Source organism: Hyperolius riggenbachi, chromosome 11, assembly GCF_040937935.1.
Source record: "Hyperolius riggenbachi isolate aHypRig1 chromosome 11, aHypRig1.pri, whole genome shotgun sequence".
In the NCBI taxonomy this organism is placed as follows: Eukaryota; Metazoa; Chordata; class Amphibia; order Anura; family Hyperoliidae; genus Hyperolius; species Hyperolius riggenbachi.
In genome coordinates this window covers 16,098,698-16,124,685 of record NC_090656.1, presented here as the reverse complement: position 1 = coordinate 16,124,685, position 25,988 = coordinate 16,098,698, and the positions used below count along the sequence as shown (strand labels likewise).

The window sequence follows — 25,988 nt, the reverse complement described above, 5'->3', positions numbered from 1 at the left end:
ATTAATCCTTTTATCATCCAGCCCAAATCCGTGATGGTACAGGATGGCTGGGCAAAAGACTCTCTCTCCAGGCTGAGTGTCAGTCAGTTTTAGCTCTTTCTCTGCCAGGGGGTGGAGTTGTAAAAGGAGATGTTTCCCCCCTTAACAATCTGACCTCAGGCTGCTGAAGTCCGCCCCTATTGTCTGAGGGACAGAATTGGCAGTTTCTCCAAGTATGCCATAACTCAGCGGATATCTGACATATCATATAAAACCCAACATTTTACATTCCGTCAGCATGCGCTGAACCAATCGATATCAAACTCGCTTGGAGTGCCACCTTCCCTGCCTATGTAATAGATATCTCAGGCTGTGAGATGACTAGGTGGTCGGTTAACGTCTCAGAAGGTGTGCTGCGCTATTCGCATGGCGTACTGTGAGTTGTGGACCGCTGGGCCCAAACGGTTCCGCAATATCCATCGAATTATGGACTACTATGAAATGAGATATCAAAAGCTCATTAAGCCAGAGACATGTCTCTGGGTGTTCTCAAGACAGGCAGGAATGTCACCTAATGATTTTACGATGCGTTCCTGTATCCTGCTTCTTATCAGCAATTCTTTGTAGTAGATCTGTGAGCTATGTGAATGCTCTGGTTTCTTGGGTTTTATTGGGGATCGTCAGGAAGTGCAATCAAGCAGCTCACATTCCCCATTGCAGGGCTGGTGAGCTGAAAGAACACTCATTTTTTCTAAAAGCAGGCTAATGCATTTAAAGGGGTATTCCAGAACCGATTTTGTGCGCAATTACATGCGCTTGCCGCAATGGCGTTCGCGGAATCGTGACAGTAGGGTTCGTAAAAAAACATCTATCTTACACTGCAGCTAAGTTCTGAGGACTCCCTGTACAACCTAACAAACAAAGGAGTCACATTTTGAAAAAAGTTGTAGACTTTCCCTTTTCAGCAATCACTTCGAAAAGATTCCTAGATTCTTATCTCGCAAGGGCTAATGACCTTATGGCCTCTAATTACTTTTACAAGGCAATGCAGTGGAGATTGATGTCTTACTGTTGCTGCTTCATTGAGAGCTTGTTGTCTCATACTGAGTCCAAGATCCCTAACAATATCAATCAGTGACATTCTGAATGTTTTGCCAAAGTTACAGCAAATGAATACTATATCCTATGTTCAGCATGTCATTGTTGTTCCTCCATATAGCATGTGCTCTCATGTAGTGAAATAATACGGCTGTGTGTGTATGTATGTACTGGGAACAGAGCTGCAACGAGGGACTTGTCGGCTGCAAGGGGCTGGAGGGAGCCCCGAGTAAGTAGATCTGGGGGTAGCATAGATTGCCTGACGTTTCCTTTAAGTCTAGGTGTTTTTATCTGCATGGGGAAAACACATTGGTCCTCAGTTTTCCTGTGCCCCATCCAAAGTTTCGCAGGGGGGCCCAGTGATGTCTAGTTACGCCCCTGTCGCCGGGTAATGCAGGCTGCTGCAGGAAGGAAGAGGATCATGGGAGCTGAGCTGCGCACCACAAGGAGGTCGGAAGAGGAGGAGGTCGGAACAGGAGGTCTTCTGACTAGGTGAGTAAATGGGTTTTTCTTTTCCTTTTCAGGTGGTGCTGCTGATTGTGGTCAGATCTGATAAGGATTGTGCATATTGGGGTCAGATCTGATAAGGATTGTGCATATTGGGGTCAGATCTGATAAGGATTGTGCATATTGGGGTCATATCTGATAACGGTTGTGCATATTGGGGTCATATCTGATAACGATTGTGCATTTTGGGGTCATATCTGATAACGGTTGTGCATATTGGGGTCATATATGATAACGATTGTGCATATTGGGGTCATATCTGATAATGATTGTGCATATTGGGGTCATATCTGATAACGATTGTGCATATCGGGGTCATATCTGATAACGATTGTGCATATCGGGGTCATATCTGATAACGATTGTGCATATTGGGGTCATATCTGATAACGATTGTGCATATTGGGGTCATATCTGATAACGATTGTGCATATTGGGGTCATTCAACGTGTATTTTCTTGAGAAAACCTGCACAATTATGTGAATTTTCTGGGGAAAGGGTCACCAAAACTTGGGCCCTCTGTCTTTGCGTTGCACTTTTAAAGGGAACTCGAGGTAAGAATAATATTGAGGCTGCCATATTTATCTCCTTTTATGTAATACCAGCTGCCTGGCTGCCGTGTTGGTCCTCTGCCTCTAATTCTTTCAACCATAGACCCTGAACAAGCATGCAGCAGGTCAGGGGTTTCTGACAATATTGTCAGAACTGACAAGATTAGCTGCATGCTTGTTTTTGGTGTAATTCAGTTCACTACTACAGCCAATAGATCAGCAGGGCTGCCAGGCAACTAGAATTGTTTAAAAGGAAATAAATATGGCAGCCACCATATCACTCTCACCCTGGGTTCACTTTAAATTACAGTTAGCCGTGCCCTCATCCGGTCATGACCACGCCCATTTTTTCGCTGCGGCACGCTTCGCGCAGCAGGTCTTAGCCACACCCATTTTTGTCACGGCGCACTTAGTGTGCCGCAGGTCATCTGCTCCCCCGGAAATTGGTCTAGCACCTGCATAGCACCCCCTAAAAAAAATTCCTGGAGCCGCCACTGCCCATCAGACATCCCTCTGACGCCCTCCCAGCCACAGAATGACTGCTATCCCATTTTCCGTGTAATGTATACAAAACTGCAAAGAAAAAAAAAGGAAAGAAATCCTTCTTTTTTCCCAAATACAGAAAATATAGCTACAGTATTACATACCTCCCAACTTTTTGAGATGAGAAAGAGGGACACCAATAAAAAAACATATTTTTCTTATGAAATCTTTATGGTATGTGTGACTTGGGGAGTGGTAGGGGCATGGTGTCTCTGACACACCCCTAGTCACACATACCATAAAGATTTCATTAGAAAAATATGTTGTTGTATAATTCAAAACCACGCTGGCCCTTTCTATCCAGGTTCATTTTCCTTCATATTTTTTTTAAAGTTTCTTTTTATTTCAGTTTTTAGAAACAAACATTTAAAACAACAGTCCCGATACATTTGGGGATAACAACAGTAACACATATAGACATTTTCCTTCATATTAACATTGTAAAATGAGTAATATATGAATTTAAGGGATGGGAATAAAGTTTACAGTCAATCAAACACATTTTTAAGTAGAGGAATATATATATATATATATATATATATATATATATATATATATATATATATATATATATATATATATATATATATATATATATATATATATATATATATATATATATATATATACATTGAAAGAGGGACAAAGTCCTGAAAGAGGGACAAATGAGGAGGAAGGAGGGACAGGGCTCCCAAAGAGGGACAGTTGGGAGCTATGGATTACACTGGTCTGATCAAAATTATGGCTGCCAGGGTGGTGACTGGTTCTCTTTTTTAGGGAGCCAATGGCCTTGTCTCTGGTGACCCCATGTGGCCGTAAAGTGGTAGCACACCCTCAGTGATCACACAGCGCTGAGGAGCAGAAAGTGACAGGCCGCTGGCGTACGCGACGCACGCTATGTGACGTCTTCCTTGTGCGACGGTACGTGCTGACGTCAGACGTTGTTTGTTGTTGCAGCTGCTGGAGGGTTGCTGGGAGGGGAAAGATGGCGGCGCACTGGAGCAGCGAGAACGTGGTGGTGGAGTTTCGAGACTCGCAGGTCGGTACCCGCCGGGAGAGGGGAGGAGGCCCCAGGAGAGGGAGCGCTGTGTGGGTCCATGGCGAGCCTGGGCGCCTGAAGTGCTCTGCGCAAGCGCAGTGTGGGTCCATGTGTGTGCAGCTGTGGCTGCAGAGGCTGAGGGACAGTGTCAGGGCCCCCCAGAACCAGAGAAGTGAGGGCAGAATTCCCCAGAACCAGAGAAGTGAGGGCAGAATCCCCCAGAACCAGAGAAGTGAGGGCAGGACCCCCAGCACCAGAGAAGTGAGGGCAGGACCCCCAGCACCAGAGAAGTGAGGGCAGGACCCCCAGCTCCAGAGAAGTGAGGGCAGGACCCCCAGCAGCACCAGAGAAGTGAGGGCAGGACCCCCAGCAGCACCAGAGAAGTGAGGGCAGGACCCCCAGCAGCACCAGAGAAGTGAGCGCAGAATCCCCCAGAACCAGAGAAGTGAGCGCAGGACCCCCAGCACCAGAGAAGTGAGGGCAGGACCCCCAGCACCAGAGAAGTGAGGGCAGGACCCCCAGCAGCACCAGAGAAGTGAGGGCAGGACCCCCAGCAGCACCAGAGAAGTGAGGGCAGGACCCCCAGCAGCACCAGAGAAGTGAGGGCAGGACCCCCAGCAGCACCAGAGAAGTGAGGGCAGGACCCCCAGCAGCACCAGAGAAGTGAGGGCAGGACCCCCAGCAGCACCAGAGAAGTGAGGGCAGGACCCCCAGCAGCACCAGAGAAGTGAGGGCAGGACCCCCAGCAGCACCAGAGAAGTGAGGGCAGGACCCCCAGCAGCACCAGAGAAGTGAGGGCAGGACCCCCAGCAGCACCAGAGAAGTGAGGGCAGGACCCCCAGCAGCACCAGAGAAGTGAGGGCAGGACCCCCAGCAGCACCAGAGAAGTGAGGGCAGGACCCCCAGCAGCACCAGAGAAGTGAGGGCAGGACCCCCAGAACCATAAAATGTACTCAGGGCTGTGGAGTCCGTACAAAAACCAATTAAAGTGGACCCAAATTAAAAATACAAGATTTCAGAAATGAAAACTATTGTCTAAATTATAATAATAAATAGCAGCATTTTTTCATCTGCATGATGACATATAAAATATTTTACATTTATTGGAGAAACCCCTCCCTTCCTTTCATATTGCCAGGACAGAATCTGGCAATTTGGTGGAGTAGGTGGTGTCTGGCAAAGGAGGAATTGCTAATGGCTGCCACCTGTGTAATCCTAGTTATGAAAAGAGAAGGGTGAAAAGCATGCACTGAAATGCTCATAGGCTTGAAGGAGTGTTTATTTATCTTTGTATGTGTCAAAGTGGTGCAACAAAATATTTTGAATTAAAAAATGTTTGGTTTGGGTCCGCTTTAACGCCTCTGTTTATGAAAGCACTTCGACTCCAGGTACCAAAAATTGCGCCAACTCCTTAGTCTTATTTTTTAAAAAGCTATGGATTTGGTTCAAATATCATCCAACTCCGATTCCTCAGTTTATTGAAACCTCCGACTCCAAGAATCAAAAATTGCTCTGACTCCTCGACTCCAACTCCACAGCCCTGGATGTAGTAGCCAGGCAGTATGCTCTGGAATGTTTTATATTATGCAGAGTCATGTAGTATGCTCTGGAACATTCTATGATGTAGAGTCAGGCAGTATTCTTTGGAATGATATAAGATTTAGTAGTCAGGCAGTATGCTTTGGAACGTAATATAAAGCAGAGTCGGGCAGTATGCTCTGGAACCTGATATGATGTAGAGTCAGGCACTATGCTCTGGAACCTGATATGATGTAGAGTCAGGCACTATGCTCTGGAACCTGATATGATGTAGAGTCAGGCACTATGCTCTGGAACCTGATATGATGTAGAGTCAGGCAGTATGCTCTGGAACCTGATATGATGTAGAGTCAGGCACTATGCTCTGGAACCTGATATGATGTAGAGTCAGGCAGTATGCTCTGGAACCTGATATGATGTAGAGTCAGGCAGTATGCTCTGGAACCTGATATGATGTAGAGTCAGGCACTATGCTCTGGAACCTGATATGATGTAGAGTCAGGCACTATGCTCTGGAACCTGATATGATGTAGAGTCAGGCAGTATGCTCTGGAACCTGATATGATGTAGAGTCAGGCAGTATGCTCTGGAACCTGATATGATGTAGAGTCAGGCAGTATGCTCTGGAACCTGATATGATGTAGAGTCAGGCACTATGCTCTGGAGCCCGGCGGATCGCTCAGAAACAGCCGTATCAGTCTCCCGACAGACTGTACACACGCCGGACTGTCTGCTGAAAACACGCCCAGCAGGAGGTGACGACAGACCCATCGTTTCCTCCAGTCCGGCATGTGTACGGACCTCTTCCTGGCTGTAATCTTTGTTTACTTTTCAACTGCATGTGGCCAGACAGAGACACATGAAAAGCTGATGAGTTATTTACACCCTATTTGATACTGTATTTCTGCTTTCTGAAGAGATTCCAATCACAGGATAACAGCCAGTGAGGACTGTCTCTGTATGCTGGATGTGCTGGACACAGTCCTCCATAGTAATATCCACAGTGAACTCTGTTCTCTGTAAATTTTATATTTTCTTATCATTCAAAATGAAAAGATGAAAAAAAGCCTTTCTATTCCTGGTTTCTAGTAATTGCTGGAAATATATGTGGCATTTAGAAATTTAGTTAACTTTGATAGAGGTCCTTTAAGTTACAGAATTGTGCATAACTCCTCCCTCAATGCTTACAGCATTTTTGAAAGATGGCAGTTTGTTAATAAAGTACGGTATTTTTTGGGCTATAAGACTCACTTTTTATCCCCTAAAAGTGAGGAAAAAAGTCACTGCGTCTTATAGTCCAAATGCAGGGCGTTCCTGACTTGTGAACACCTGCCAATACGAACCTCCAGCACGCCACAATGTCGGGGACTCCCTGTACTGTGCCCATGCAGAGGAGGACACAAAGGGGCATAGAGGAGGACACAAGGGGGACACAAGCGGTACAAGGGGGCATGAGGTACAAAGGGGGCATAATCCACAAGATGCCCCTTCACCATGGATGCACCATATTTTCTTCCCCTGGTTTTTGACCCCTAAACCTAGGTGTGTCTTCTGGTCTGGAGCGTCGTATAGTCCGAAAAATACGATAGTTTGCCCTGCATATTATTGTATTGTCTTGTGGGTTAATACGAATAGCCATGTTATCATTCAAACTTTATGTAAATGAACAAGCAGTATGACCTGCAAAAGCATAAAAGTCTATTTTTTTTTTCTTTACAACTTTTAGGCCACTGCGATGTCTGTGGACTTTCAGGGGCAACTTGCAGTTCTTTCCAGGTGAGTTGGTGTAAATTTATCAGACTCATGTCTTTACCATGCCAAAGATATACAGATACTAGCTCTACGTTAGGTGGTTTAATGTGCAACTAGTCTTAAGACTTAACCTCCTTGGCGGTAATCCCGAGCTGAGCTCGGGGTATGCCGCCGGAGGTCGCCGCTCAGGCCCTGCTGGGCCGATTTCGGTTCTGAAAAAAGCAGCACACGCAGCTTGCACTTTGCCAGCCGCGTGTGCTGCCCGATCGCCGCCGCTCCGCCGCCGCCGCTCCGCCGCGTGCAGCGGCGAAAGAGGGTCCCCCCAGCCGCCCGAGCCCAGCGCAGCCGGAACAAACAGTTCCGGCCGGCGCTAGGGGCTGGATCGGGCGGCTCTGATGTCAGGACGTCGACTGACGTCCATGACGTCACTCCGCTCGTCGCCATGGCAACGAGGAAAGCGAAACAAGATAGGCCGCTCATTGCGGCCTATCTTGTTACTTTCGATTGCCGGAGACGATCGAAAGTACGCATCAGGAGCGCCCTCTAGTGGGCTTTCATGCAGCCAACTTTCAGTTAGCTGCATGAAATATTTTTTTTTTAATTAAAAAAAAAACCACATTGCAGCCTCCCTGGCAAAATAAATAAACCGCCAGGGAGGTTAAACAGCTGAAAAGATAAAGAAAGGTTTGTTTTGTTTTGCAAGAAGTTAAAGTTTACCCAAGGGAACCTCAGGTAGGGAAGTATGTGTTACATCTGGCATAGCTGCCTGTTTTGTATTAAGCTCCCATAGTGCTGGTAGCAGTGTACTGTGATATCTCTAAAGGGGCCAAATAGCAGAAAGTTCCTCCTCAACTTGTCCTCGGACCGCCCCTTGCAATTACCTCTCGTTATTGCTAGCTTTAAATACCCACCTTCAGACAGTCCCGGCTATTGGACAGTAGCTTAGGCTCTCTGGTGGTTACATGGAACGATTTGGCTCTGGTGAAGTTACAACTATAACAAACTTGACTTAAAGGACTACTGTAGAGGGGTAGGGGGAAAAAGTTGAACTTACCCGGGGCTTCTCATGGTCCCCCGCAGATGTCGTGTGCCCGCACAGCCACTCACCGATGCTCCGGTCCCCGCCTCTAGGTCACTTCTGGAAATAGCATGGACACATCCTCGCTCCCACTGAAGTCACTCGGAGGGTACTGCACAGGCACAGACAGTACTGTGCCTGCGCAACACACTCCCAGTGATGTCAGCCGGAGCGAGGAAGCAGGTGCAGTGGTTTTCTGAATTTAAAGTCGCAAATTCCGGGAGCGAACCGGAGGCGGGGACCGGAGCAATTGATGAGTGGCTACGCAGGCACAGGATGTCTTACCAGGGACCGTTAGAAGCCCCAAGTAAGTTCGACTCTACGAGCTTGAAAAAAAAAATAAGATCTACTTACCTGGAGCTTCCTCCACCCCCAGACAGCCTGTGTGTCCCTCGCTGCAACTCTGCTCCCAGCCGCCGGCCCGGGGTCCCCTCCGTTGCAGATGCCGATCTCGCTAGGCGCTGCGGTCACGTGGCTTGGATCGTTCTGCGCAGGCACAGAAGTACTGGGCGCGGACAGAATGCTCCAGACCCAGTGAGCGCGATCATGAGCAGCTCGCGCAGGCGCAGATGATGCCAACCTGGCGAGGTAGTCATCTGCAATGGAGGGGACCCCAGAACACCAGCTGAGAGTGGAGCTGCAGCGAGGGACACACAGGCAGCCGGGGCTGGGAAAGGCCTCAGGTAAGTAGATCTTCTCTTTATTTCCAGCTCGCACTTTCCCTTTAAAGGTAATCCGAGGTGAGAGACATATGGGGGCTGCCATATTTATTTCCCTTTTTAAGCAATGCACATTTCCTGGCTTTCCTGCCTCTAATACTGTTAGCCACTCTGAACAAGCATGCAGACCAGGTGCTCTGACTGAAGTGTGACTGAATTAGTTGCATGCTTGTTTCAGGTGTGTGATCCAGATAATACTGACAAGAAAGATGAGCCGGACTTGAGTCGCCTCAGAAGGCCACGGAAGTACTTGGATCTCTGAGTACTTCTAGACACATGCGAGTGCAGACTAGCGTGCTCATGCCAGTGTGACATGTGAACCTTCAACACTGCACACGGGCAATGGAGGGGGCATAAAATTTGGGGGATCATTGTCCGGGGGCCAATCAGAAGTCAGGAAATTAAACGCCATTACTGCCACGCCCCCGATTTAGCTCCTGCGACCAAGATTTTCCAGCAGTCCCTGTCGATCGCTTCGGCCGGAAATCAAGTTCTCCCTTTCCCCGTATGCAGTGTATAAAGGCTCAGTCTGAAATCCATTGGAAATTGGTGTGCAGTGTATGGGCAGGCTTAGATCTCTCTCTGATCAGATCTGCTCATACATTGAACGAACCTTTACACTGCCTAGTTATTGCAGTAGATCTCCAATTTGCACCAAATATCTGCAACTGTCATACCTTGAGTGGTGGCAGGGCCGCCATCGGGGGGGGAACAGCTAATGCTAGAGTGAGGGGCCCGGGGTGCTGGCATTAAGGATACCTTAGTGGAAAATAAAATTAAAAACGGGGAAAGCAGGCATGTTTAGTGGGCTCTCCTCATGCCCCCCATTCTCCTCCATCTGACTCAGTCAGTAGCGACACCCCAAATTTACTTCCAGGTCAGGGCGGTCACGGCCAACTGCGCAGACGCTGCCCAGCGAAGCGTATCCTTGTGTGCGTTCAGGTGTCCAGAAGGGAGTACTCTGTGCAGGCGTTCTACGTAGTAACATAGCGCGCCTGCGCAGAGTGCTCCCTCCTAGCCGCATGACCGCATACAAGGATATGCTTCACCGAGCAGCGCCTGTGCAGTAAACCACCCCTTCGCACCAACCACCGCCTTCACCTGGAAGTAAGTGCGGGGGTCGCTACGGAGGGGGATGGAGGAGAACGGGGGGAGTGGTGGGCGTGAGGAGAGCCCACTGATCGTTCCTCCACCCTCATTTTTCATTTTATTTTCCGCTGGGGGGGTCAGTCCTTATGATGTGTGAGGGGTCCCAAAATTTCTAATGGCAACCCTGAGCGGTGGCCTCTGCAGGTCGAGTCTGAGCTTCGTAAAGTTAATTGTGACTCGTTTGTCACAATGTGATCCCCCTGCAGTGCTTCTTTTCTTGTTGGGTCAGGGGATATAGCTTATGGAATGTCTTGGTCCATCTCCTGAGCCGTTCCATCAGCAGTTCTGTGCCCAGCAGAGATCTAGTAGAGTATAATAAGGTGCTGAGGCTGCAGCTTCTCCACCTGTGTGTTCCTATTCCCGGGATGCTAGAAAGCTGCTGTGTCCTGAGTGATGGCTGATATAGATGCAGTGTGTAGCTCACACCTTATCTACAATTTAGGGCTGGGCTGGAGAAATGCCAGGTAGCCAGATCTTCTTAACCACTTCTGGACCAGGCTGATTGAAATCTCCGCCCTGTTTGGAACCCGCTATCCCTGCCAGGGCGTAGATTTTGACGGGTCCGGGGCCTCTGGGTCCTAAAGAGGATTCCCTCATCTTCCCCTTCAGCCCTGTTACAGTGATAGGACCCCCAAAAGTCCGGCGACATGAGCTCCTCGGCGCTGCGCACAGGCGCACTAGATACCTTCCGCTCGGGCTCTGGCAGAGATACCCGAGCCCGATCAGGTCTGCTGTACTGCGTGTCTTCACCTGCACAGTAGAGCAGACCCGATTGGACTCATGTTGCTGGACTTTCGTGGGTCCCGCCACTGGAACGGAGCTGAAGGGGAATACGAGGGAAGCCTCTAGGATCCAGAGGCTTTCCCCTCCAATGGTACTTTTTGCCACTTCACGGTCACTAACAAGCAAGGTTCAGGGTGTTTTTTTTTTTTTTTTCTGGCCTCCAAACAAGAAGAGTTAAAGTGGATCCGAGGTGAACTTTTACTCATTGCATAATTGTGTTCCTTTCCTATTGTTTATAGGGCATTCCTCAAGCCAAATACTTTTTTGTTTTTGTTTTAATACTCTTTCCCTATAAACTAAACAAGCCTCGCCCACAGGTTTTCAGAGAGCCAAGGCATTTTCAGACAGTAGCAAGGGCTCATGGGAGCTCAGTCTGGGCAGGAGGAGGGGGAGGTGTTACTAGCCAGAGATTTCAGAGGCGAAGGAGGAGGAGGGATTAGGTTTTGTTCACAGGCTGAGTGCTCAGGATACAGATAAGCCTGCCTCTGTGTAATGCTTACAAATAACATGGCTGCTGTCATTGTATCACAGAAAGAAATAATCATATACTGTTGAAGCTGTTTGCAGCTAGATTTGCTGTGTAAACTATCTAAACTTTAGATAAGATATATAGATAAGTTACTTGTTATAGTTAGTTTTTCATCTCGGCTCCACTTTAAAATAAATAAGAACAGGGGATAGAAAAGCAAAGAATGTACGTTAGTGAAGAGTGTCTGAAAACTATTATATAGCAGACAGAGGGACTTTGGGGATCAGAAAGTGCATCATTATTATTATTATAAGGTAACTAAGTTTTCTCAAAAAAGTCCAGGTTGTCATCTGAGATTCCTTTCATTTTATCAAAATACATAGCTACATCCAATCTGTTCCTGGCGGTTTCAATGCTGAGTGAGGCAGATTTCCAGGCGACGGCAATCGTCAATTTGGTAGCAAGCAGCATATGAGTGAGCAGTTTAAAGAGAAACCGTAACCAAGAATTGAACTTCAGCACAATCAGTAGCTGATACCCCCTTTCCCATGATAAATCTCTTCCTTTTCACAAACAGATCATCGGAGATTGACATCACACTGTGGGAGCCTTGTTGCATTGTGGGAAATAACAGCTGTTTCCAACTGCCAATAAAGCAAGCAGCAGCTCCTTCCTTGAAAGAGTTACAGTGGTGTGAAAAACTATTTGCCCCCTTCCTGATTTCTTATTCTTTTGCATGTTTGTCACACGTAAATGTTTCTGCTCATCAAAAACCGTTAACTATTAGTCAAAGATAACATAATTCAACACAAAATGCAGTTTTAAATGATGGTTTTTATTATTAAGTGAGAAAAAAAACTCCAAATCTACATGGCCCTGTGTGAAAAAGTGATTGCCCCCTTTGTTAAAAAAATAACTTAACTGTGGTTTATCACACCTGAGTTCAATTTATGTAGTCACCCCCAGGCTTGATTACTGCCACACCTGTTTCAATCAAGAAATCACATAAATAGGAGCTATCTGACACAGAGAAGTAGACCAAAAGCACCTCAAAAGCTAGACATCATGCCAAGATCCAAAGAAATTCAGGAACAAATGACAACAAAAGTACTGTAATTGAGATCTATCAGTCTGGTAAAGGTTATAAAGCCATTTCTAAAGCTTTGGGACTCCAGGGAACCACTGTGAGAGCCATTATCCACAAATGGCAAAAACATGGAACAGTGATGAACCTTCCCAGGAGAGGCTGGCCGACCAATATTACCCCAAGAGCACGGAGAAAACTCATCCGAGAGTCCACAAAAGACCCCAGGACAACATCTAAAGAACTGCAGGTTTCACTTGCCTCAATTAAGGTCAGTGTTCACGACTCCACCATAAGAAAGAGACTGGGCAAAAACGGCCTGCATGGCAGATATCCAAGGCGCAAACCACTTTTAAGCAAAAAGAACATTAAGACTCGTCTCAATTTTGCTAAAAAAACATCTCAATGATTGCCAAGACTTTTGGGAAAATACCTTGTGGACCGACAAGACAAAAGTTGAAATTTTTGGAAGGTGCGTGTCCCATTACATCTGGCGTAGAAGTAACACAGCATTTCAGCAAAAGAACATCATACCAACAGTAAAATATGGTGGTGGTAGTGTGATGGTCTGGGGTTGTTTTGCTGCTTCAGGACCTGGAAGGCTTGCTGTGATAGATGGAACCATGAATTCTACTGTCTACCAAAAAATCCTGAAGGAGAATGTCCGGCCATCTGTTCGTCAACTCAAGCTAAAGCGATCTTTGGTGCTGCAGCAGGACAATGACCCAAAACACACCAGCAAATCCACCTCTGAATTGCTGAAGAAAAACAAAATGAAGACTTTGGAGTTGCCTAGTCAAAGTCCTGACCTGAATCCTATTGAGATGTTGTGGCATGACCTTAAAGAGAACGAGAGATGAAGCACCCTCTTGTATTTTACCTTATAAATCAGTGGGAACATGACAGTAAACACCTAATCTGCCCTTTGTTTCATTGTTCTCTGTGTAATCTGACTGTTATCACCTCTGATAAGAATCCCCGACTGAACAGTCAGGCTGCTCCGTCTAGCTTTGCTACAGAAAGATTATAGCTAAGTCTGTCTTCTGTGGTGTTATTTCAAGCCCAAGCCTGCCCCCTTGTGGCTGCTATAATGACTAAGCAATAATCATTCCCAGCAAAGCCAGATTTAATTGCTCAGTCTGGGATTCTTGTGACTGCTGATAACAGACACTTTTAGCAGTGAGGATGAAACAGAGAGCATGGTAAGTGTTTTCTCTAATGTTCTTACTGATATACATGGTAAAATACACAAGGGTGCTTCGTCTCTGGTTCCCTTTAAAAAGGCGGTTCATGCTAGAAAACCCTAAAATAAAGCTGAATTACAACAATTCTGCAAAGACGAGTGGGCCAAAATTCCTCCAGAGCGCTGTAAAAGACTCATTGCAAGTTATCGCAAACGCTTGATTGCAGTTATTGCTGCTAAGGGTGGCCCAACCAGTTATTAGGTTCAGGGGGCAATTTCTTTTTCACACAGAGCCATGTAGGTTTTGAGTTCTTTTTCTCACTAAATAATAAAAACCATCATTTAAAACTGCATTTTGTGTTCAATTATGTTATCTTTGACTAATAGTTAATGGTTTTTGATGAGCAGAAACATTTAAGTGTGACAAACATGCAAAAGAATAAGAAATCAGGAAGGGGGCAAATAGTTTTTCACACCACTGTATGCCTTCCAGAAGGGGTGGGGATCTCTATAAAGTTCTTTTGAAGAAGGAAGCCCTGTGGATTCATCGCCTAGGCACCAGGTTCCCACAGGGCTTAAATGCCAAATGGGACCTGGCGCTTATTACCTGAGATTTCTCAGTATCTGGGCCTCTTTCTTCTGCTTTCTTCCCTCATTCAGAGTATCCTCCTTTCCTCATATAACACTTTAGGGACCTGTGGTGTATTACCCCTGAAATGTATAAAGCCTGTTCCTTGGTATTTTTATGGTTTTATTTCATTGAGTCTTAATTTCCAGCAGTATGTATTTCCATATTGTTGGATATGAGATATTTATCTCCCCCTGCACCTTGCACCTGAATGACCATATTCCCCTCCTTTGGGCGGGGTTCAGGGGCACAGGTGTATGGACGTCCCACTATATAAGGGGACTTTTTACCATTGTTTGATCAGCTATGATTAAGAGCTAGTACAGCTCGAAACATGTCAGCTTTTTGATGCATGTGATGTCATTGATATGTCCTAAATAAAGATTTTGACCCTTGGACAAGTGCGGACCTTCTGCTTCTGGACATCACCTGCCAGCAGTAAAAATGTCACCATGTGATGAATGTAAATCAGGGAGAGGAAAGATTTTACAATGGGCAAACACTGAGTAAATTATTTATACATAATTATTGTAAAAATGAATTACTTTTTTTTTATTGCATTATTTTCACTGGTGTTCCTCTTTAAGTTTGGTCTTAGACAGTTGAGGTGGCTTTTCTTTGAGCAAAGCTGCTGTAGGTGTTCTGGGAGCCATCCATCACATGACAGTATACATTAGTTGGGGCTTTACTTACATACAGGGGGTGTTCCTCTAGCCCCCAGTCCATATGGGCTTCTCCAGGGAACGACTGCAGCTTCAAGCTCCCGCTGTGGTGTCACTCCTGACTACTGAAATGCATGCCGGGAGATGTGAGTACATTTCCCAGCATGCATTGCGGCGGCAGCATCAGGCTGCATTTGCTCCCTGGGGAAGATGGCGCATATCATATGGACGGGGGGCTAGAGGAACAGCCCCCCTGTAAGTAAGCAATGCTTATGGCTCGTACATCTGATTCCCCCAATTGCACAGTCTATCAATAACCACCCTTATGCGGAGCTTCATGTTTTCTCTTTTTCATGAACAGGTGCTCGGGTCCCTTTAAAGAGGATCTTTAAAGAACAACTGAAGTGAGAGGGGCTGCCATATTTATTTGTTTTTAAAGCTGATCCGAGATGAAAAACTATAACAATTAACTTGTCTATATATCTTTTCTAAAGTTTAGAATAGAATATGATTATTTCTTCCTGTGATACAATGACAGCAGCCATGTTGTTTGTAAACATTACACACAGGCAAGCTTATCTGCATCTTCAGCACTCAGCCTGTGAAAAAAACCTAATCCATCCTCCCCCCCCCCCCCCCCCTCTGCCTCTGAAATCTCTGGCTAGTAACACCTCCCCCCCCTCCTGCCCAGACGAAGCTCCCATGAGCCCTTGCTACTGTCAGAAAATGCCAAGGCTCTCTGAAAAGCTGTGGGCGAGGCTTGTTTAGTTTAAAAGCAATTAGAGTATTAAAACAAAAACAAAAAAGTATTTGGCTTGAGGAATGCCCTATAAACAATAGGAAAGGAACACAATTATGCAATGAGTAAAAGCTCATCTCGGATCCACTTTAAGCAATACCAGTTGCATGGCAGTCCTGCTGATCCTCTGCCTCTAATACTTTTAGCCATAGCCCCTGAACAAGCATGCAGCATATCAGGTGTTTCTGACATTGTCAGATCTGACAGGATTAGCTGCATTCTTGTTTCTGGTGTTATTCAGACACTACTGCAAACAAATGGCTCAGCAGGTCTGCCAGGCAACTGGTATTTTTTAAAAGAAAATAAATATCTGCCCCCATATTGTTCTCAATTCAGTTGTCCTTTAACCTCCATGGCGGTAAGCCCGTGCTGAGCACGGGCTATGCCGCCGGGAGGCACTGCTCAGGCCTTGCTGGGCCGATTTGCATAATTTTTTTTTTTTGCTGCACGCAGCTAGCACTTTGCTAGCTGCGTGCAGTGCCCGATCGCTGCCGATCCGCCGCTATCCGTCGCGCCGCAGCCGCCCCCCACCCCCCAGACCCCTGGCCAATCAGTGCCAGGCCTCCAGGAGATCCTGTTCTTTGAACGGGATCTCCTGATCTCCGAAGGCGATCTGACTGGATGCCGCTGAGCAGCGGCTATCATGTAGCGAGACGTTGTCTCGCTACATGAAAAAATAAATAAATTTAAAAAAAAAGTATTTGCTGCCCCCTGGCGGATTTTAATAAACCACCAGGGAGGTTAACCAAGAATTGAATTTCATGCCAGTCAGTAGCTGATACCCCCTTTCCCATGAGAAATCTTTACCTTTTCTCAAATAGATCATCAGGGGGCTCTGTATGGCTGATATTGTGGTGAAACCCCCTCCCACAGTGTGATGTCAGGACCATGGTCCTGACAGTCTGCTGTCTGTGAACATCGCTGCATTGTGGGAAATAACAGCTTTTTGCAAATGCCAAGCAAGTGGTATTTCCCTCTGTGCATAGCACTCTCAGTAATGAACATTCCGTACAGATCGCCTGGCAGAACTAAAGATGTCACCACCAGTGATACGTTTCAGGATGTGAATCCGGGAGAGGGAAGATTTTACAATGGGCAAACACTGAATAAACAATCTATAAATGAATATTGTAAACAATAAGCAATTGTATTCATTGTTATTTTCACTACAGTTCCTCTTTATAAATATTTCAGAAATATAACCTGTTCAAAGCTACATGCAGCAAGGGAAAAAGTTGCAACATCTGATATCATTAGGTGCGGGGATAGTTTTAATAAACACTTAGCAGTTGTCTTTTCCTTTTCCCCTCTCCTGGTATAGTTTGCCTCCAGGCTTTGTTCTGGGTACCGTTGCTAGTTTAAAGAAAAACTCCAACCTAGAATTGAACTTTATCCCAATCAGTAGCTGATACCCCCTTTTACAAGACAAATCTAATGCATTTCACAAACAGACCATCAGGGGGCGCTGTATGACTGATTTTGTGATGAAACCCCTCCCACAAGAAGCTTTGAGTACCGCGGTACTCTGGGCAAACTGCCACAATGTAACAATGCTCACAGTCAGGAATTAGCTGTTTACACCTGTCTGTAACAGCCAAAACAGCTAGGAGCAGCTACATAACCTGCCCACAGTAACAATGTCACCATGTAATACATGTCAGAATGTGAATCTGGGAGAGGAAAGATTTTACAATGAGCAAACCCTGACTAAATCATTTATACATAATTATGGTAAAAAATGAAGCACTTTTTTTTACTATATTATTTTCACTGGAGTTCCTCTTTAACCCTTTAACTTGTCGGTTTCTGCGCAGTCGCCGCTTTCTGTACATTGTGAACCTAGACACACCGGCAGACGGACATCGCAAGATCTCCCGGCAGAGCAAGTGGGACATCGGCACGGTGCAGTGGAACCCCCACGACGGCTCCGGACACTTCTTTGCTGCCTCTGTAAGTCGGACGTGACTCCTTTACAAAGCCCACCGTATAGGATTAGTGATTATTCCACAAAAGGGGAATTTCTGGTTCCAAGAGATGCCTGTGATATCTGAGCTGACTTTCTAGTCACAACTGCTGATGACATAGAATGGAACAGAGATGATGTGTTTTGTCCCCATTCCTGCCTCATATTCACCAAAGGGAAGAATGGTGGAAGTGGATGATGGGCGTGGAAAGTGATCCCAAAGGGAACTTGAACTGTCATGTGACATGATGAGATAAACTTGTATATACTGGGCCATATGCAATTCACTTTTTCCCCTGAGATTTCTCCCAGAAGATAATTTTTCATCTTTGATTTAAAATAACTTTCCAGCACATTTCAACAAAAAAAATACCAAAAAGTCAGTGAAAAGGTACTATCAAAATTATTTTGAGTATTTTCTTGTTTTCTGGTGGCTTAAAAAGCAGAAAGCACTAGTTTAAAATTATCACCTAGGAGAAAACTCAGGTGAAAAAGTGAGTGGCACATGGGCCCTGGTGTCAGTCCTGCATATAACTTGGCTGCGTTCCTTTTTCTTCTCCCCTAAAAGATGGTATGTTTCTCTCTGGTCGGGACTTAGCCCGATTATAGTGTTACCCTCACAGATAAAGAATTACAACAATACAACTCTAGCTGGGTCCCTGAGTCTTATTTGGCAAAGGCAGGGAATCCTCGACTGCCTGCATGTGTGACCCCCGTGAGCAGCAACAGCTGGCTTACCTAATCCGTGGCGCCCTTGGGGATTGCAGGCATCCTTCTTCTCCCTTGTGCAGCTCACTCTAGTGAACGATCATTAGGGGGAGCAGGATGTCTGCAATCCCCGCGGCACCATGGATTAGGTAAGCCAGTTGCCGCTACACTCCATGGGGGCCTGGAGACATGGGGAGGAAGCGGAGGGACAGCCGGGCACACGCTGGGGCAGAAGGGGACACAGGAGGACACGGGGGTTACAGGAAGAGACATGGGGACACAGGAGAACACATGAGGGTGACATAGAGACTACAGGAAGAGACATGGGGACACAGGAGAACACATGAGGGTGACATGGAGACTACAGGAAGAGACATGGGGACACATGAGGGTGACATGGAGACTACAGGAAGAGACATGGGGACACAGGAGGACACAGGAGGGTGACATGGAGACTACAGGAAGAGACATGGGGACACAGGAGAACACATGAGGGTGACATGGAGACTACAGGAAGAGACATGGGGACACAGGAGAACACATGAGGGTGACATGGAGACTACAGGAAGAGACATGGGGACACAGGAGGACACATGAGGGTGACATGGAGACTACAGGAAGAGACATGGGGACACAGGAGGACACATGAGGGTGACATGGAGACTACAGGAAGAGACATGGGGACACAGGAGGACACATGAGGGTGACATGGAGACTACAGGAAGAGACATGGGGACACAGGAGAACACATGAGGGTGACATGGAGACTACAGGAAGAGACATGGGGACACAGGAGGACACATGAGGGTGACATGGAGACTACAGGAAGAGACATGGGGACACAGGAGGACACATGAGGGTGACATGGAGACTACAGGAAGAGACATGGGGACACAGGAGGACACATGAGGGTGACATGGAGACTACAGGAAGAGACATGGGGACACAGGAGAACACATGAGGGTGACATGGAGACTACAGGAAGAGACATGGGGACACAGGAGAACACATGAGGGTGACATGGAGACTACAGGAAGAGACATGGGGACACAGGAGGACACATGAGGGTGACATGGAGACTACAGGAAGAGACATGGGGACACAGGAGGACACATGAGGGTGACATGGAGACTACAGGAAGAGACATGGGGACACAGGAGGACACATGAGGGTGACATGGAGACTACAGGAAGAGACATGGGGACACAGGAGGACACATGAGGGTGACATGGAGACTACAGGAAGAGACATGGGGACACAGGAGGACACATGAGGGTGACATGGAGACTACAGGAAGAGACATGGGGACACAGGAGGACACATGAGGGTGACATGGAGACTACAGGAAGAGACATGGGGACACAGGAGAACACATGAGGGTGACATGGAGACTACAGGAAGAGACATGGGGACACATGAGGGTGACATGGAGACTACAGGAAGAGACATGGGGACACAGGAGAACACATGAGGGTGACATGGAGACTACAGGAAGAGACATGGGGACACAGGAGGACACATGAGGGTGACATGGAGACTACAGGAAGAGACACAGGAGAACACATGAGGGTGACATGGAGACTACAGGAAGAGACATGGGGGACACAGGAGAACACATGAGGGTGACATGGAGACTACAGGAAGAGACATGGGGACACAGGAGGACACATGGGGAGACAGGAGACATGGGGGACACAGGGCGATGACATTTTGGGGGAGGACGTACAAGCAGAGCTGCTCAAATCCGACCCGGGAGACATCTGGATAGTTGCTATCCGGATATCTCCCAGGAAAGCTGTGCGGGGGGAGGGTCAATCTTACCACAATGACGTCTTCTTCTGGTCCGTACGCGTCGCCTCCCACCATGCGGTCCAAGCGCCGCATTCGCCGGTCACGTGACACAAACCCTTCCTCCTTCAACCCAGAAGGAGGAAGTGTTTGTAGTGATAAAGAAAATAAGTTCTTGTCTTGGCAAGAGTCCCCATATTTTTATGCGGTTCTGTGTGTTGCTACAGAGCACATTGCGCTTAAAGTGGACCTGAACTCAGAACTTCCTCTCTGCTCTAAAAGATAAGCAACAGCATAATAACCGTTAAAGAAAACATTTCTCTGTTACCGCTGATACAAATCCTGCAATAAATCTGCAGTTTGTCTGCTTCCTGCTTTCATGGAAGCAGACATAATTAGCTGCTGTGCTGAAGCAGCCAGCTGACACAGCTGAGGGATCAAATTACACTGGTGATTACTCACAGATGAGGGGGAATTTGATAGGCTAAACTCTCTAAATACATACAGGATGCATTTCTCTTTATTTTCCTTCTGTCCTGTGCAAGACATCAGGCATACTTTAACCCATGCCGGTGATGAATATACAACAGGCGTATTATAAATAGATTGGATTGTGTGTCACAATGACGGTGTCTCCCCTTTCTTTTCTAGAGTAACCAGAGGGTGGATCTCTACCAATGGAAGGACGGCATTGGGGACATCGCCACTTCTCTGCAAGGTCACACGCGCGTCATCAGGTCTGTTGAAGCTTTCTGCATTAAAAATAACATCCCCCATGATCATGCCATAGTGTGTTGTAGAACGGAAGTATGATAAATTGAATCCAACCTGACCCATGATCTATTATAGTCTATGACCGCTCCCTGCACAAAAATCAGGATCCCCCTCTGGCTGCCTGTTGATGACAAATACTGGGTGACACACGAACCACTGTCCTGGCTCCATGCGCCAGCATACAGGCAGATTCCTACAACTTGAGCGCTTATTACTCTCTGTGGTGCGTGTTTGCTCTTGTTTTTGCTGATGAGGTAGGTCATTTCGCCGCGCACTCTTCCCCACACTCTGCCCGACCTGAGTGCCGCTATAGATAGTGTTATTAGAGTGGGTTGCAAAAGTATTCGGCCCCCTTGAAGTTTTCCACATTTTGTCACATTACTGCCACAAACATGAATCAATTTTATTGGAATTCCACGTGAAAGACCAATACAAAGTAGTGTACACATGAGAAGTGGAACGAAAATCATACATGATTCCAAACATTCTTTACAAATAAATAACTGCAAAGTGGGGTGTGCGTAATTATTTGGCCCCCTTAGTCAATACTTTGTAGAACCACCTTTTGCTGCCATTACAGCTGCCAGTCTTTTAGGGTATGTCTCTACCAGCTTTGCACATCTAGAGACAGAAATCCTTGCCCATTCTTCTTTGCAAAACAGCTCCAGCTCAGTCAGATTAGATGGACAGCGTTTGTGAACAGCAGTTTTCAGATCTTGCCACAGATTCTCAATTGGATTTAGATCTGAACTTTGACTGGGCCATTCTAACACATGGATATGTTTTGTTTTAAACCATTCCATTGTTGCCCTGGCTTTATGTTTAGGGTCATTGTCCTGCTGGAAGGTGAACCTCCGCCCCAGTCTCAAGTCTTTTGCAGTCTCCAAGAGGTTTTCTTCCAAGTTTGCCCTGTATTTGGCTCCATCCATCTTCCCATCAACTCTGACCAGCTTCCCTGTCCCTGCTGAAGAGAAGCACCCCCAGAGCATGATGCTGCCACCACCATATTTGACAGTGGGGATGGTGTGTTCAGAGTGATGTGCAGTACTAGTTTTCTGCCACACATAGCGTTTTGAATTTAGGCCAAAAAGTTCCATTTTGGTCTCATCTGACCAGAGCACCTTCTTCCACGTGGTTGCTGTGTCCCCCACATGGCTTGTGGCAAACTGCAAACGGGACTTCTTATGCTTTCTGTTAACAATGCCTTTCTTCTTGCCACTCTTCCATAAAGGCCAACTTTGTTCAGTGCATGACTAATAGTTGTCCTATGGACAGAGTCTCCCACCTGAGCTGTAGATCTCTGCAGCTCGTCCAGAGTCACCATGGGCCTCTTGACTGCATTTCTGATCAGCGCTCTCCTTGTTCGGCCTGTGAGTTTAGGTGGATGGCCTTGTCTTGGTAGGTTTACAGTTGTGCCATACTCCTTCCATTTCTGAATGATCGCTTGAACAGTGCTCTGTGGGATGTTCAAGGCTTTGGAAATCTTTGTGTAGCCTAAGCCTGCTTTAAATTTCTCAATAACTTGATCCCTGACCTGTCTAAATAGAGTGCACCTGCGTGTAATCTAATGTCAGTACAAATACAGCTGCTCTGTGAGGGCCTCAGAGGTTGTCTAAGAGAATATTGGGAGCAACAACACCGTGAAGTCCAAAGAACACCTTTGGACTTCACGGTGTTGTTGCTCCCAATATTCTCTTAGACAACCTCTGAGGCCCTCACAGAGCAGCTGTATTTGTACTGACATTAGATTACACGCAGGTGCACTCTATTTAGTCATTAGCACTCATCAGGCAATGTCTATAGGCAACTGACTGCACTCAGATCAAAGGGGGCCAAATAATTATGCACATCCCACTTTGCAGTTATTTATTTGTAAAAAAAAAAATGTTTGGAATCATGTATGATTTTCATTCCACGTCTCACGTGTACACCACTTTGTGTTGGTCTTTTATGTGGAATTCCAATAAAATTGATTCATGTTTGTGGCAGTAATATGACAAAATGTGGAAAACTTCAAGGGGGCCGAATACTTTTGCAACCCACTGTATGTCTATGGTTGTTCAGCAGTGTAATTCTGGTGCCAGCGTTCGCTGGACCCAAAAATACTTCTCCCTCTAAGTTGCTACAACTCGGATGGGGCATAGTAATTAATGTCGCCCGGAATTTCAGCAGCAGCAGGGCGAGCTGTCATTTGGCCCACCCTGCGCCAGAATGACCGGATGGCGAAATGCCACGTGCGCTTTCTTCAAGCCTGTGTCACTTGCATTTGCCTGTATGGGTAACACTCTCATACGGCAGCAGGCAACACATGCTTCAATAAAGCCAGAGGGCTAACACGTGGAAATACAAAGCTATGACTAAGCAACCATGTTCGCTCCGATACGCGTAAGCTTTTTTGCTGATCACAGATGTTACAATAAAGATTGGACTTTTTCCATTAACCTCCAGGACAGGTCCACCATGAGAACGACAGGCTCCTCCCAGGAACAGGAAACGTCCAGATAGAGTACTCTATAAATCTTTGTCCAACCCCTTGATCCTCAGTTGACGTTTCCTGTTCCAAGGAACAAGGAGTGCTCTAGTCGCTCGCCGGTCCGTCAGACCAGGTGTGTTTGGGACCCGGTTGGCGGCGAATGGTGGACCTACCTAGAGAGGTATTTGGGTCTAGTAAGGAGAAGCGAGGTGTACCTTCTCCTGTGGCTGTCCTGGCTGCCCGAGTTGCAGGTGGATCCGGAGGACACGCGCGGTGTCCATGATTCCCCTAGAGCGGAGGCTAATGGTGCACCGGAAGTGACGTGGGAAGTCTAGCAGGCCTCCGGAGGGAAGGTGGCTGATTGCCCTCAATGGCGGCGTCCTTGTGACGTACTTCCGCCCTTACGCGGCGTCACTTCCGGTGGCGCGGGGAAAAGACGCCGGAAGCCCGCATGGTTCGGCATTTCGTGTCACGAACGGAGCGGGAGGGACGCTAAGCAGGAGCCAGGAAAGGTGAGAGTGGCGGAGGCTTGGGGACCTATATGGTATGAGCCGTACGCCTTATGCCGCGTCTGTACGGAGGTCTGTTACTTATTATCTGACTGTGCAGTATAATATAAAGCCGGCTTAGCGTCTGATCTGAGGTCTGTATAAACTTATGCATATAGCTGGAAATATGTTTTGCAGATATTCAGTTGTGATATTGCTGGGTCATATGTTGTGTGTGTGTGTGTATATATATATATATATATATCACCCAATATACAGAACACCAACACCAGTTTAGCTGCACTCATAAGAGAGAACCATTTATTGCTCGAAAATATGCTTCACTGTTTGAAAATTTGAGCAAAAGAACCCCCAATAAATATAGGGTATAAGTTGCATAAATCTAAAATGACAAGATCCAATTGGGGCCCCAATACATCTACCAGAGAGAAACCACACTCACATCTCCCACTCATAAATATGCAATGTAATGCTGAGGCAATGTCCCAATAAGGTTTACTTGTCATAATAATGATAAAAAGCAGCATACGACTTAGTAGATAAAAATCACTTAAGGGCAGCTGCACCACGTACCAAACAGCATGATTGCAAACTGTATGTGTGATCATCAGTCCTTGCCACACTAATCCTTATCCAGTTAGCTGATAGCAGTAATGCCCCTTCCAGACAGTTCACATAGAAGGTTGCTGAAATGCAATATGTATTTCCCTCAGCACTTCATATAAGTATGCAGACTACTGCCTATTTCCACTTATCTGTATACTGTGCTCTGCTGCCATAAGATGTAGTAAGCAGAGGATAATTGCCACGTGGGAACTGCCCAAACATTCAGATCATCCAGGATGCACACCAGCAGCGGCCATCGCTAATGCATTTCACCCCTACCTTGGGGCTTCTTCAGAGCGTGCCAACATAGGGGCCAACATAGGATCAGTGTACAGGCAATATGTGTATATAACCCTGTTGGCAGTTTATGTGGTATCATCCCCTGTCTAATATATATAGGGGGATTATATAGATGGCCTCAAATAAATCATATGTATATGATATTTCTATACATGTTCTTATCCATCTGGGCTCAGGGTTACTTATCACTCTTTGACAGATGCGCACCAGGGTGTTCTTTCTTTAGGTTTAGAAAGAAAAATGACACTATATTTTTTGTTTGTATTGTTATAGGGCACAGAGTCTACTGACCCAGCAAGGCCAAGAAGGTGGTGCCCGCTCTGTGATACAAAAATGGCCCATACTTATAATAAGCAGTTTTGTCAAACCGGTTTAAGTAAAGTTAATGTAGGAACATTCAGGGGACTTAAAGGAAGAATTAATGTCAGCCGTAAAAATTGAGAGGGCTGAGACAATTAAGTCATTAAGGGAAGTATTTGCTTCTGCTATCATCCCAGCAACAGAAGCAGTAATCCCTGGTACTAGTACGACCAGGCCGGCCGTAGATATACCAAATACAGAGGGTGAAGAGGAGGATAATGATGAGTCAGACTCTTCTAAAAGTATGGACAGCCAGACTGAAATCAGAAAATCTCCAGGTTTAGATTCCAGCTGATGAGACTGAGCAGCTTATCTGGGCTATTAATAAAACTCTAAATATTGAATCTAAGAAATCAGAATTATCGATGCACAATAGATTGTATCAGGGAATGGAACCAAAAGAATCTTTGACTTTCCCATACATAAGATCTACAACATCTCACAGGTTAATATAGACAATGAATTAGCCTTTGAGGATCCGGGATACCTGAAGGATCCACAAGATAAGAAGGTGGAGTTTGCCCTTAAAAAGGCCTGGACTGCAGCAGGGGCAAATTTTCAACCAGCAGCAGCTACAACATACGTAGCAAGGGGAGACCTGGGGCTATTAATAGAGAGGGAACGAAAAAGAGTTTTCTTTTTCGAAACCAAAATAGTCAAGAAAAGAATTGACGCCAGAGAAAGATTTGGGGGTCGTCTATCGGAATTCTATTCCCAGTGGACGAAAATAAGAAAAAACGATTTCATCCTCAATCTTATAAACCAGGGGTACAAAATTCAGTTTCAGTCCCTTCCAGCAAGAAAATTATTGCTACTCCTCTTCCAAAAGGACAGAGAGAAAAGCCAGCATCATAAAATCAATGTTAGACGAGAACATGGTCGGACCGGTTCCGGGCAGTCAGATCACTGGCAATCAGGGATTTTTATTCGACGGTTTTCTGGTA

The 25,988-nt window shown here is 46.3% G+C and overlaps 1 protein-coding gene across 4 annotated transcripts in view; it reads left to right on the top strand.

Moving 5' to 3' along the window:
• The first annotated feature begins 3,610 nt into the window (after nucleotides 1-3,610).
• Nucleotides 3,611-25,988, top strand: part of WDR59 (WD repeat domain 59) — a 142,737-nt gene continuing 120,359 nt past the window's right edge. For all 4 annotated transcript variants that reach the window (XM_068261683.1, XM_068261682.1, XM_068261681.1 and 1 more), the window contains exons 1-4: nucleotides 3,611-3,718; nucleotides 6,984-7,033; nucleotides 17,378-17,513; nucleotides 20,674-20,759. In XM_068261683.1, the coding sequence (XP_068117784.1) occupies nucleotides 3,665-3,718; nucleotides 6,984-7,033; nucleotides 17,378-17,513; nucleotides 20,674-20,759 (326 nt within the window). In that variant the 5' untranslated portion in view covers nucleotides 3,611-3,664. The remainder of the gene's footprint in view (nucleotides 3,719-6,983; nucleotides 7,034-17,377; nucleotides 17,514-20,673; nucleotides 20,760-25,988) is intronic.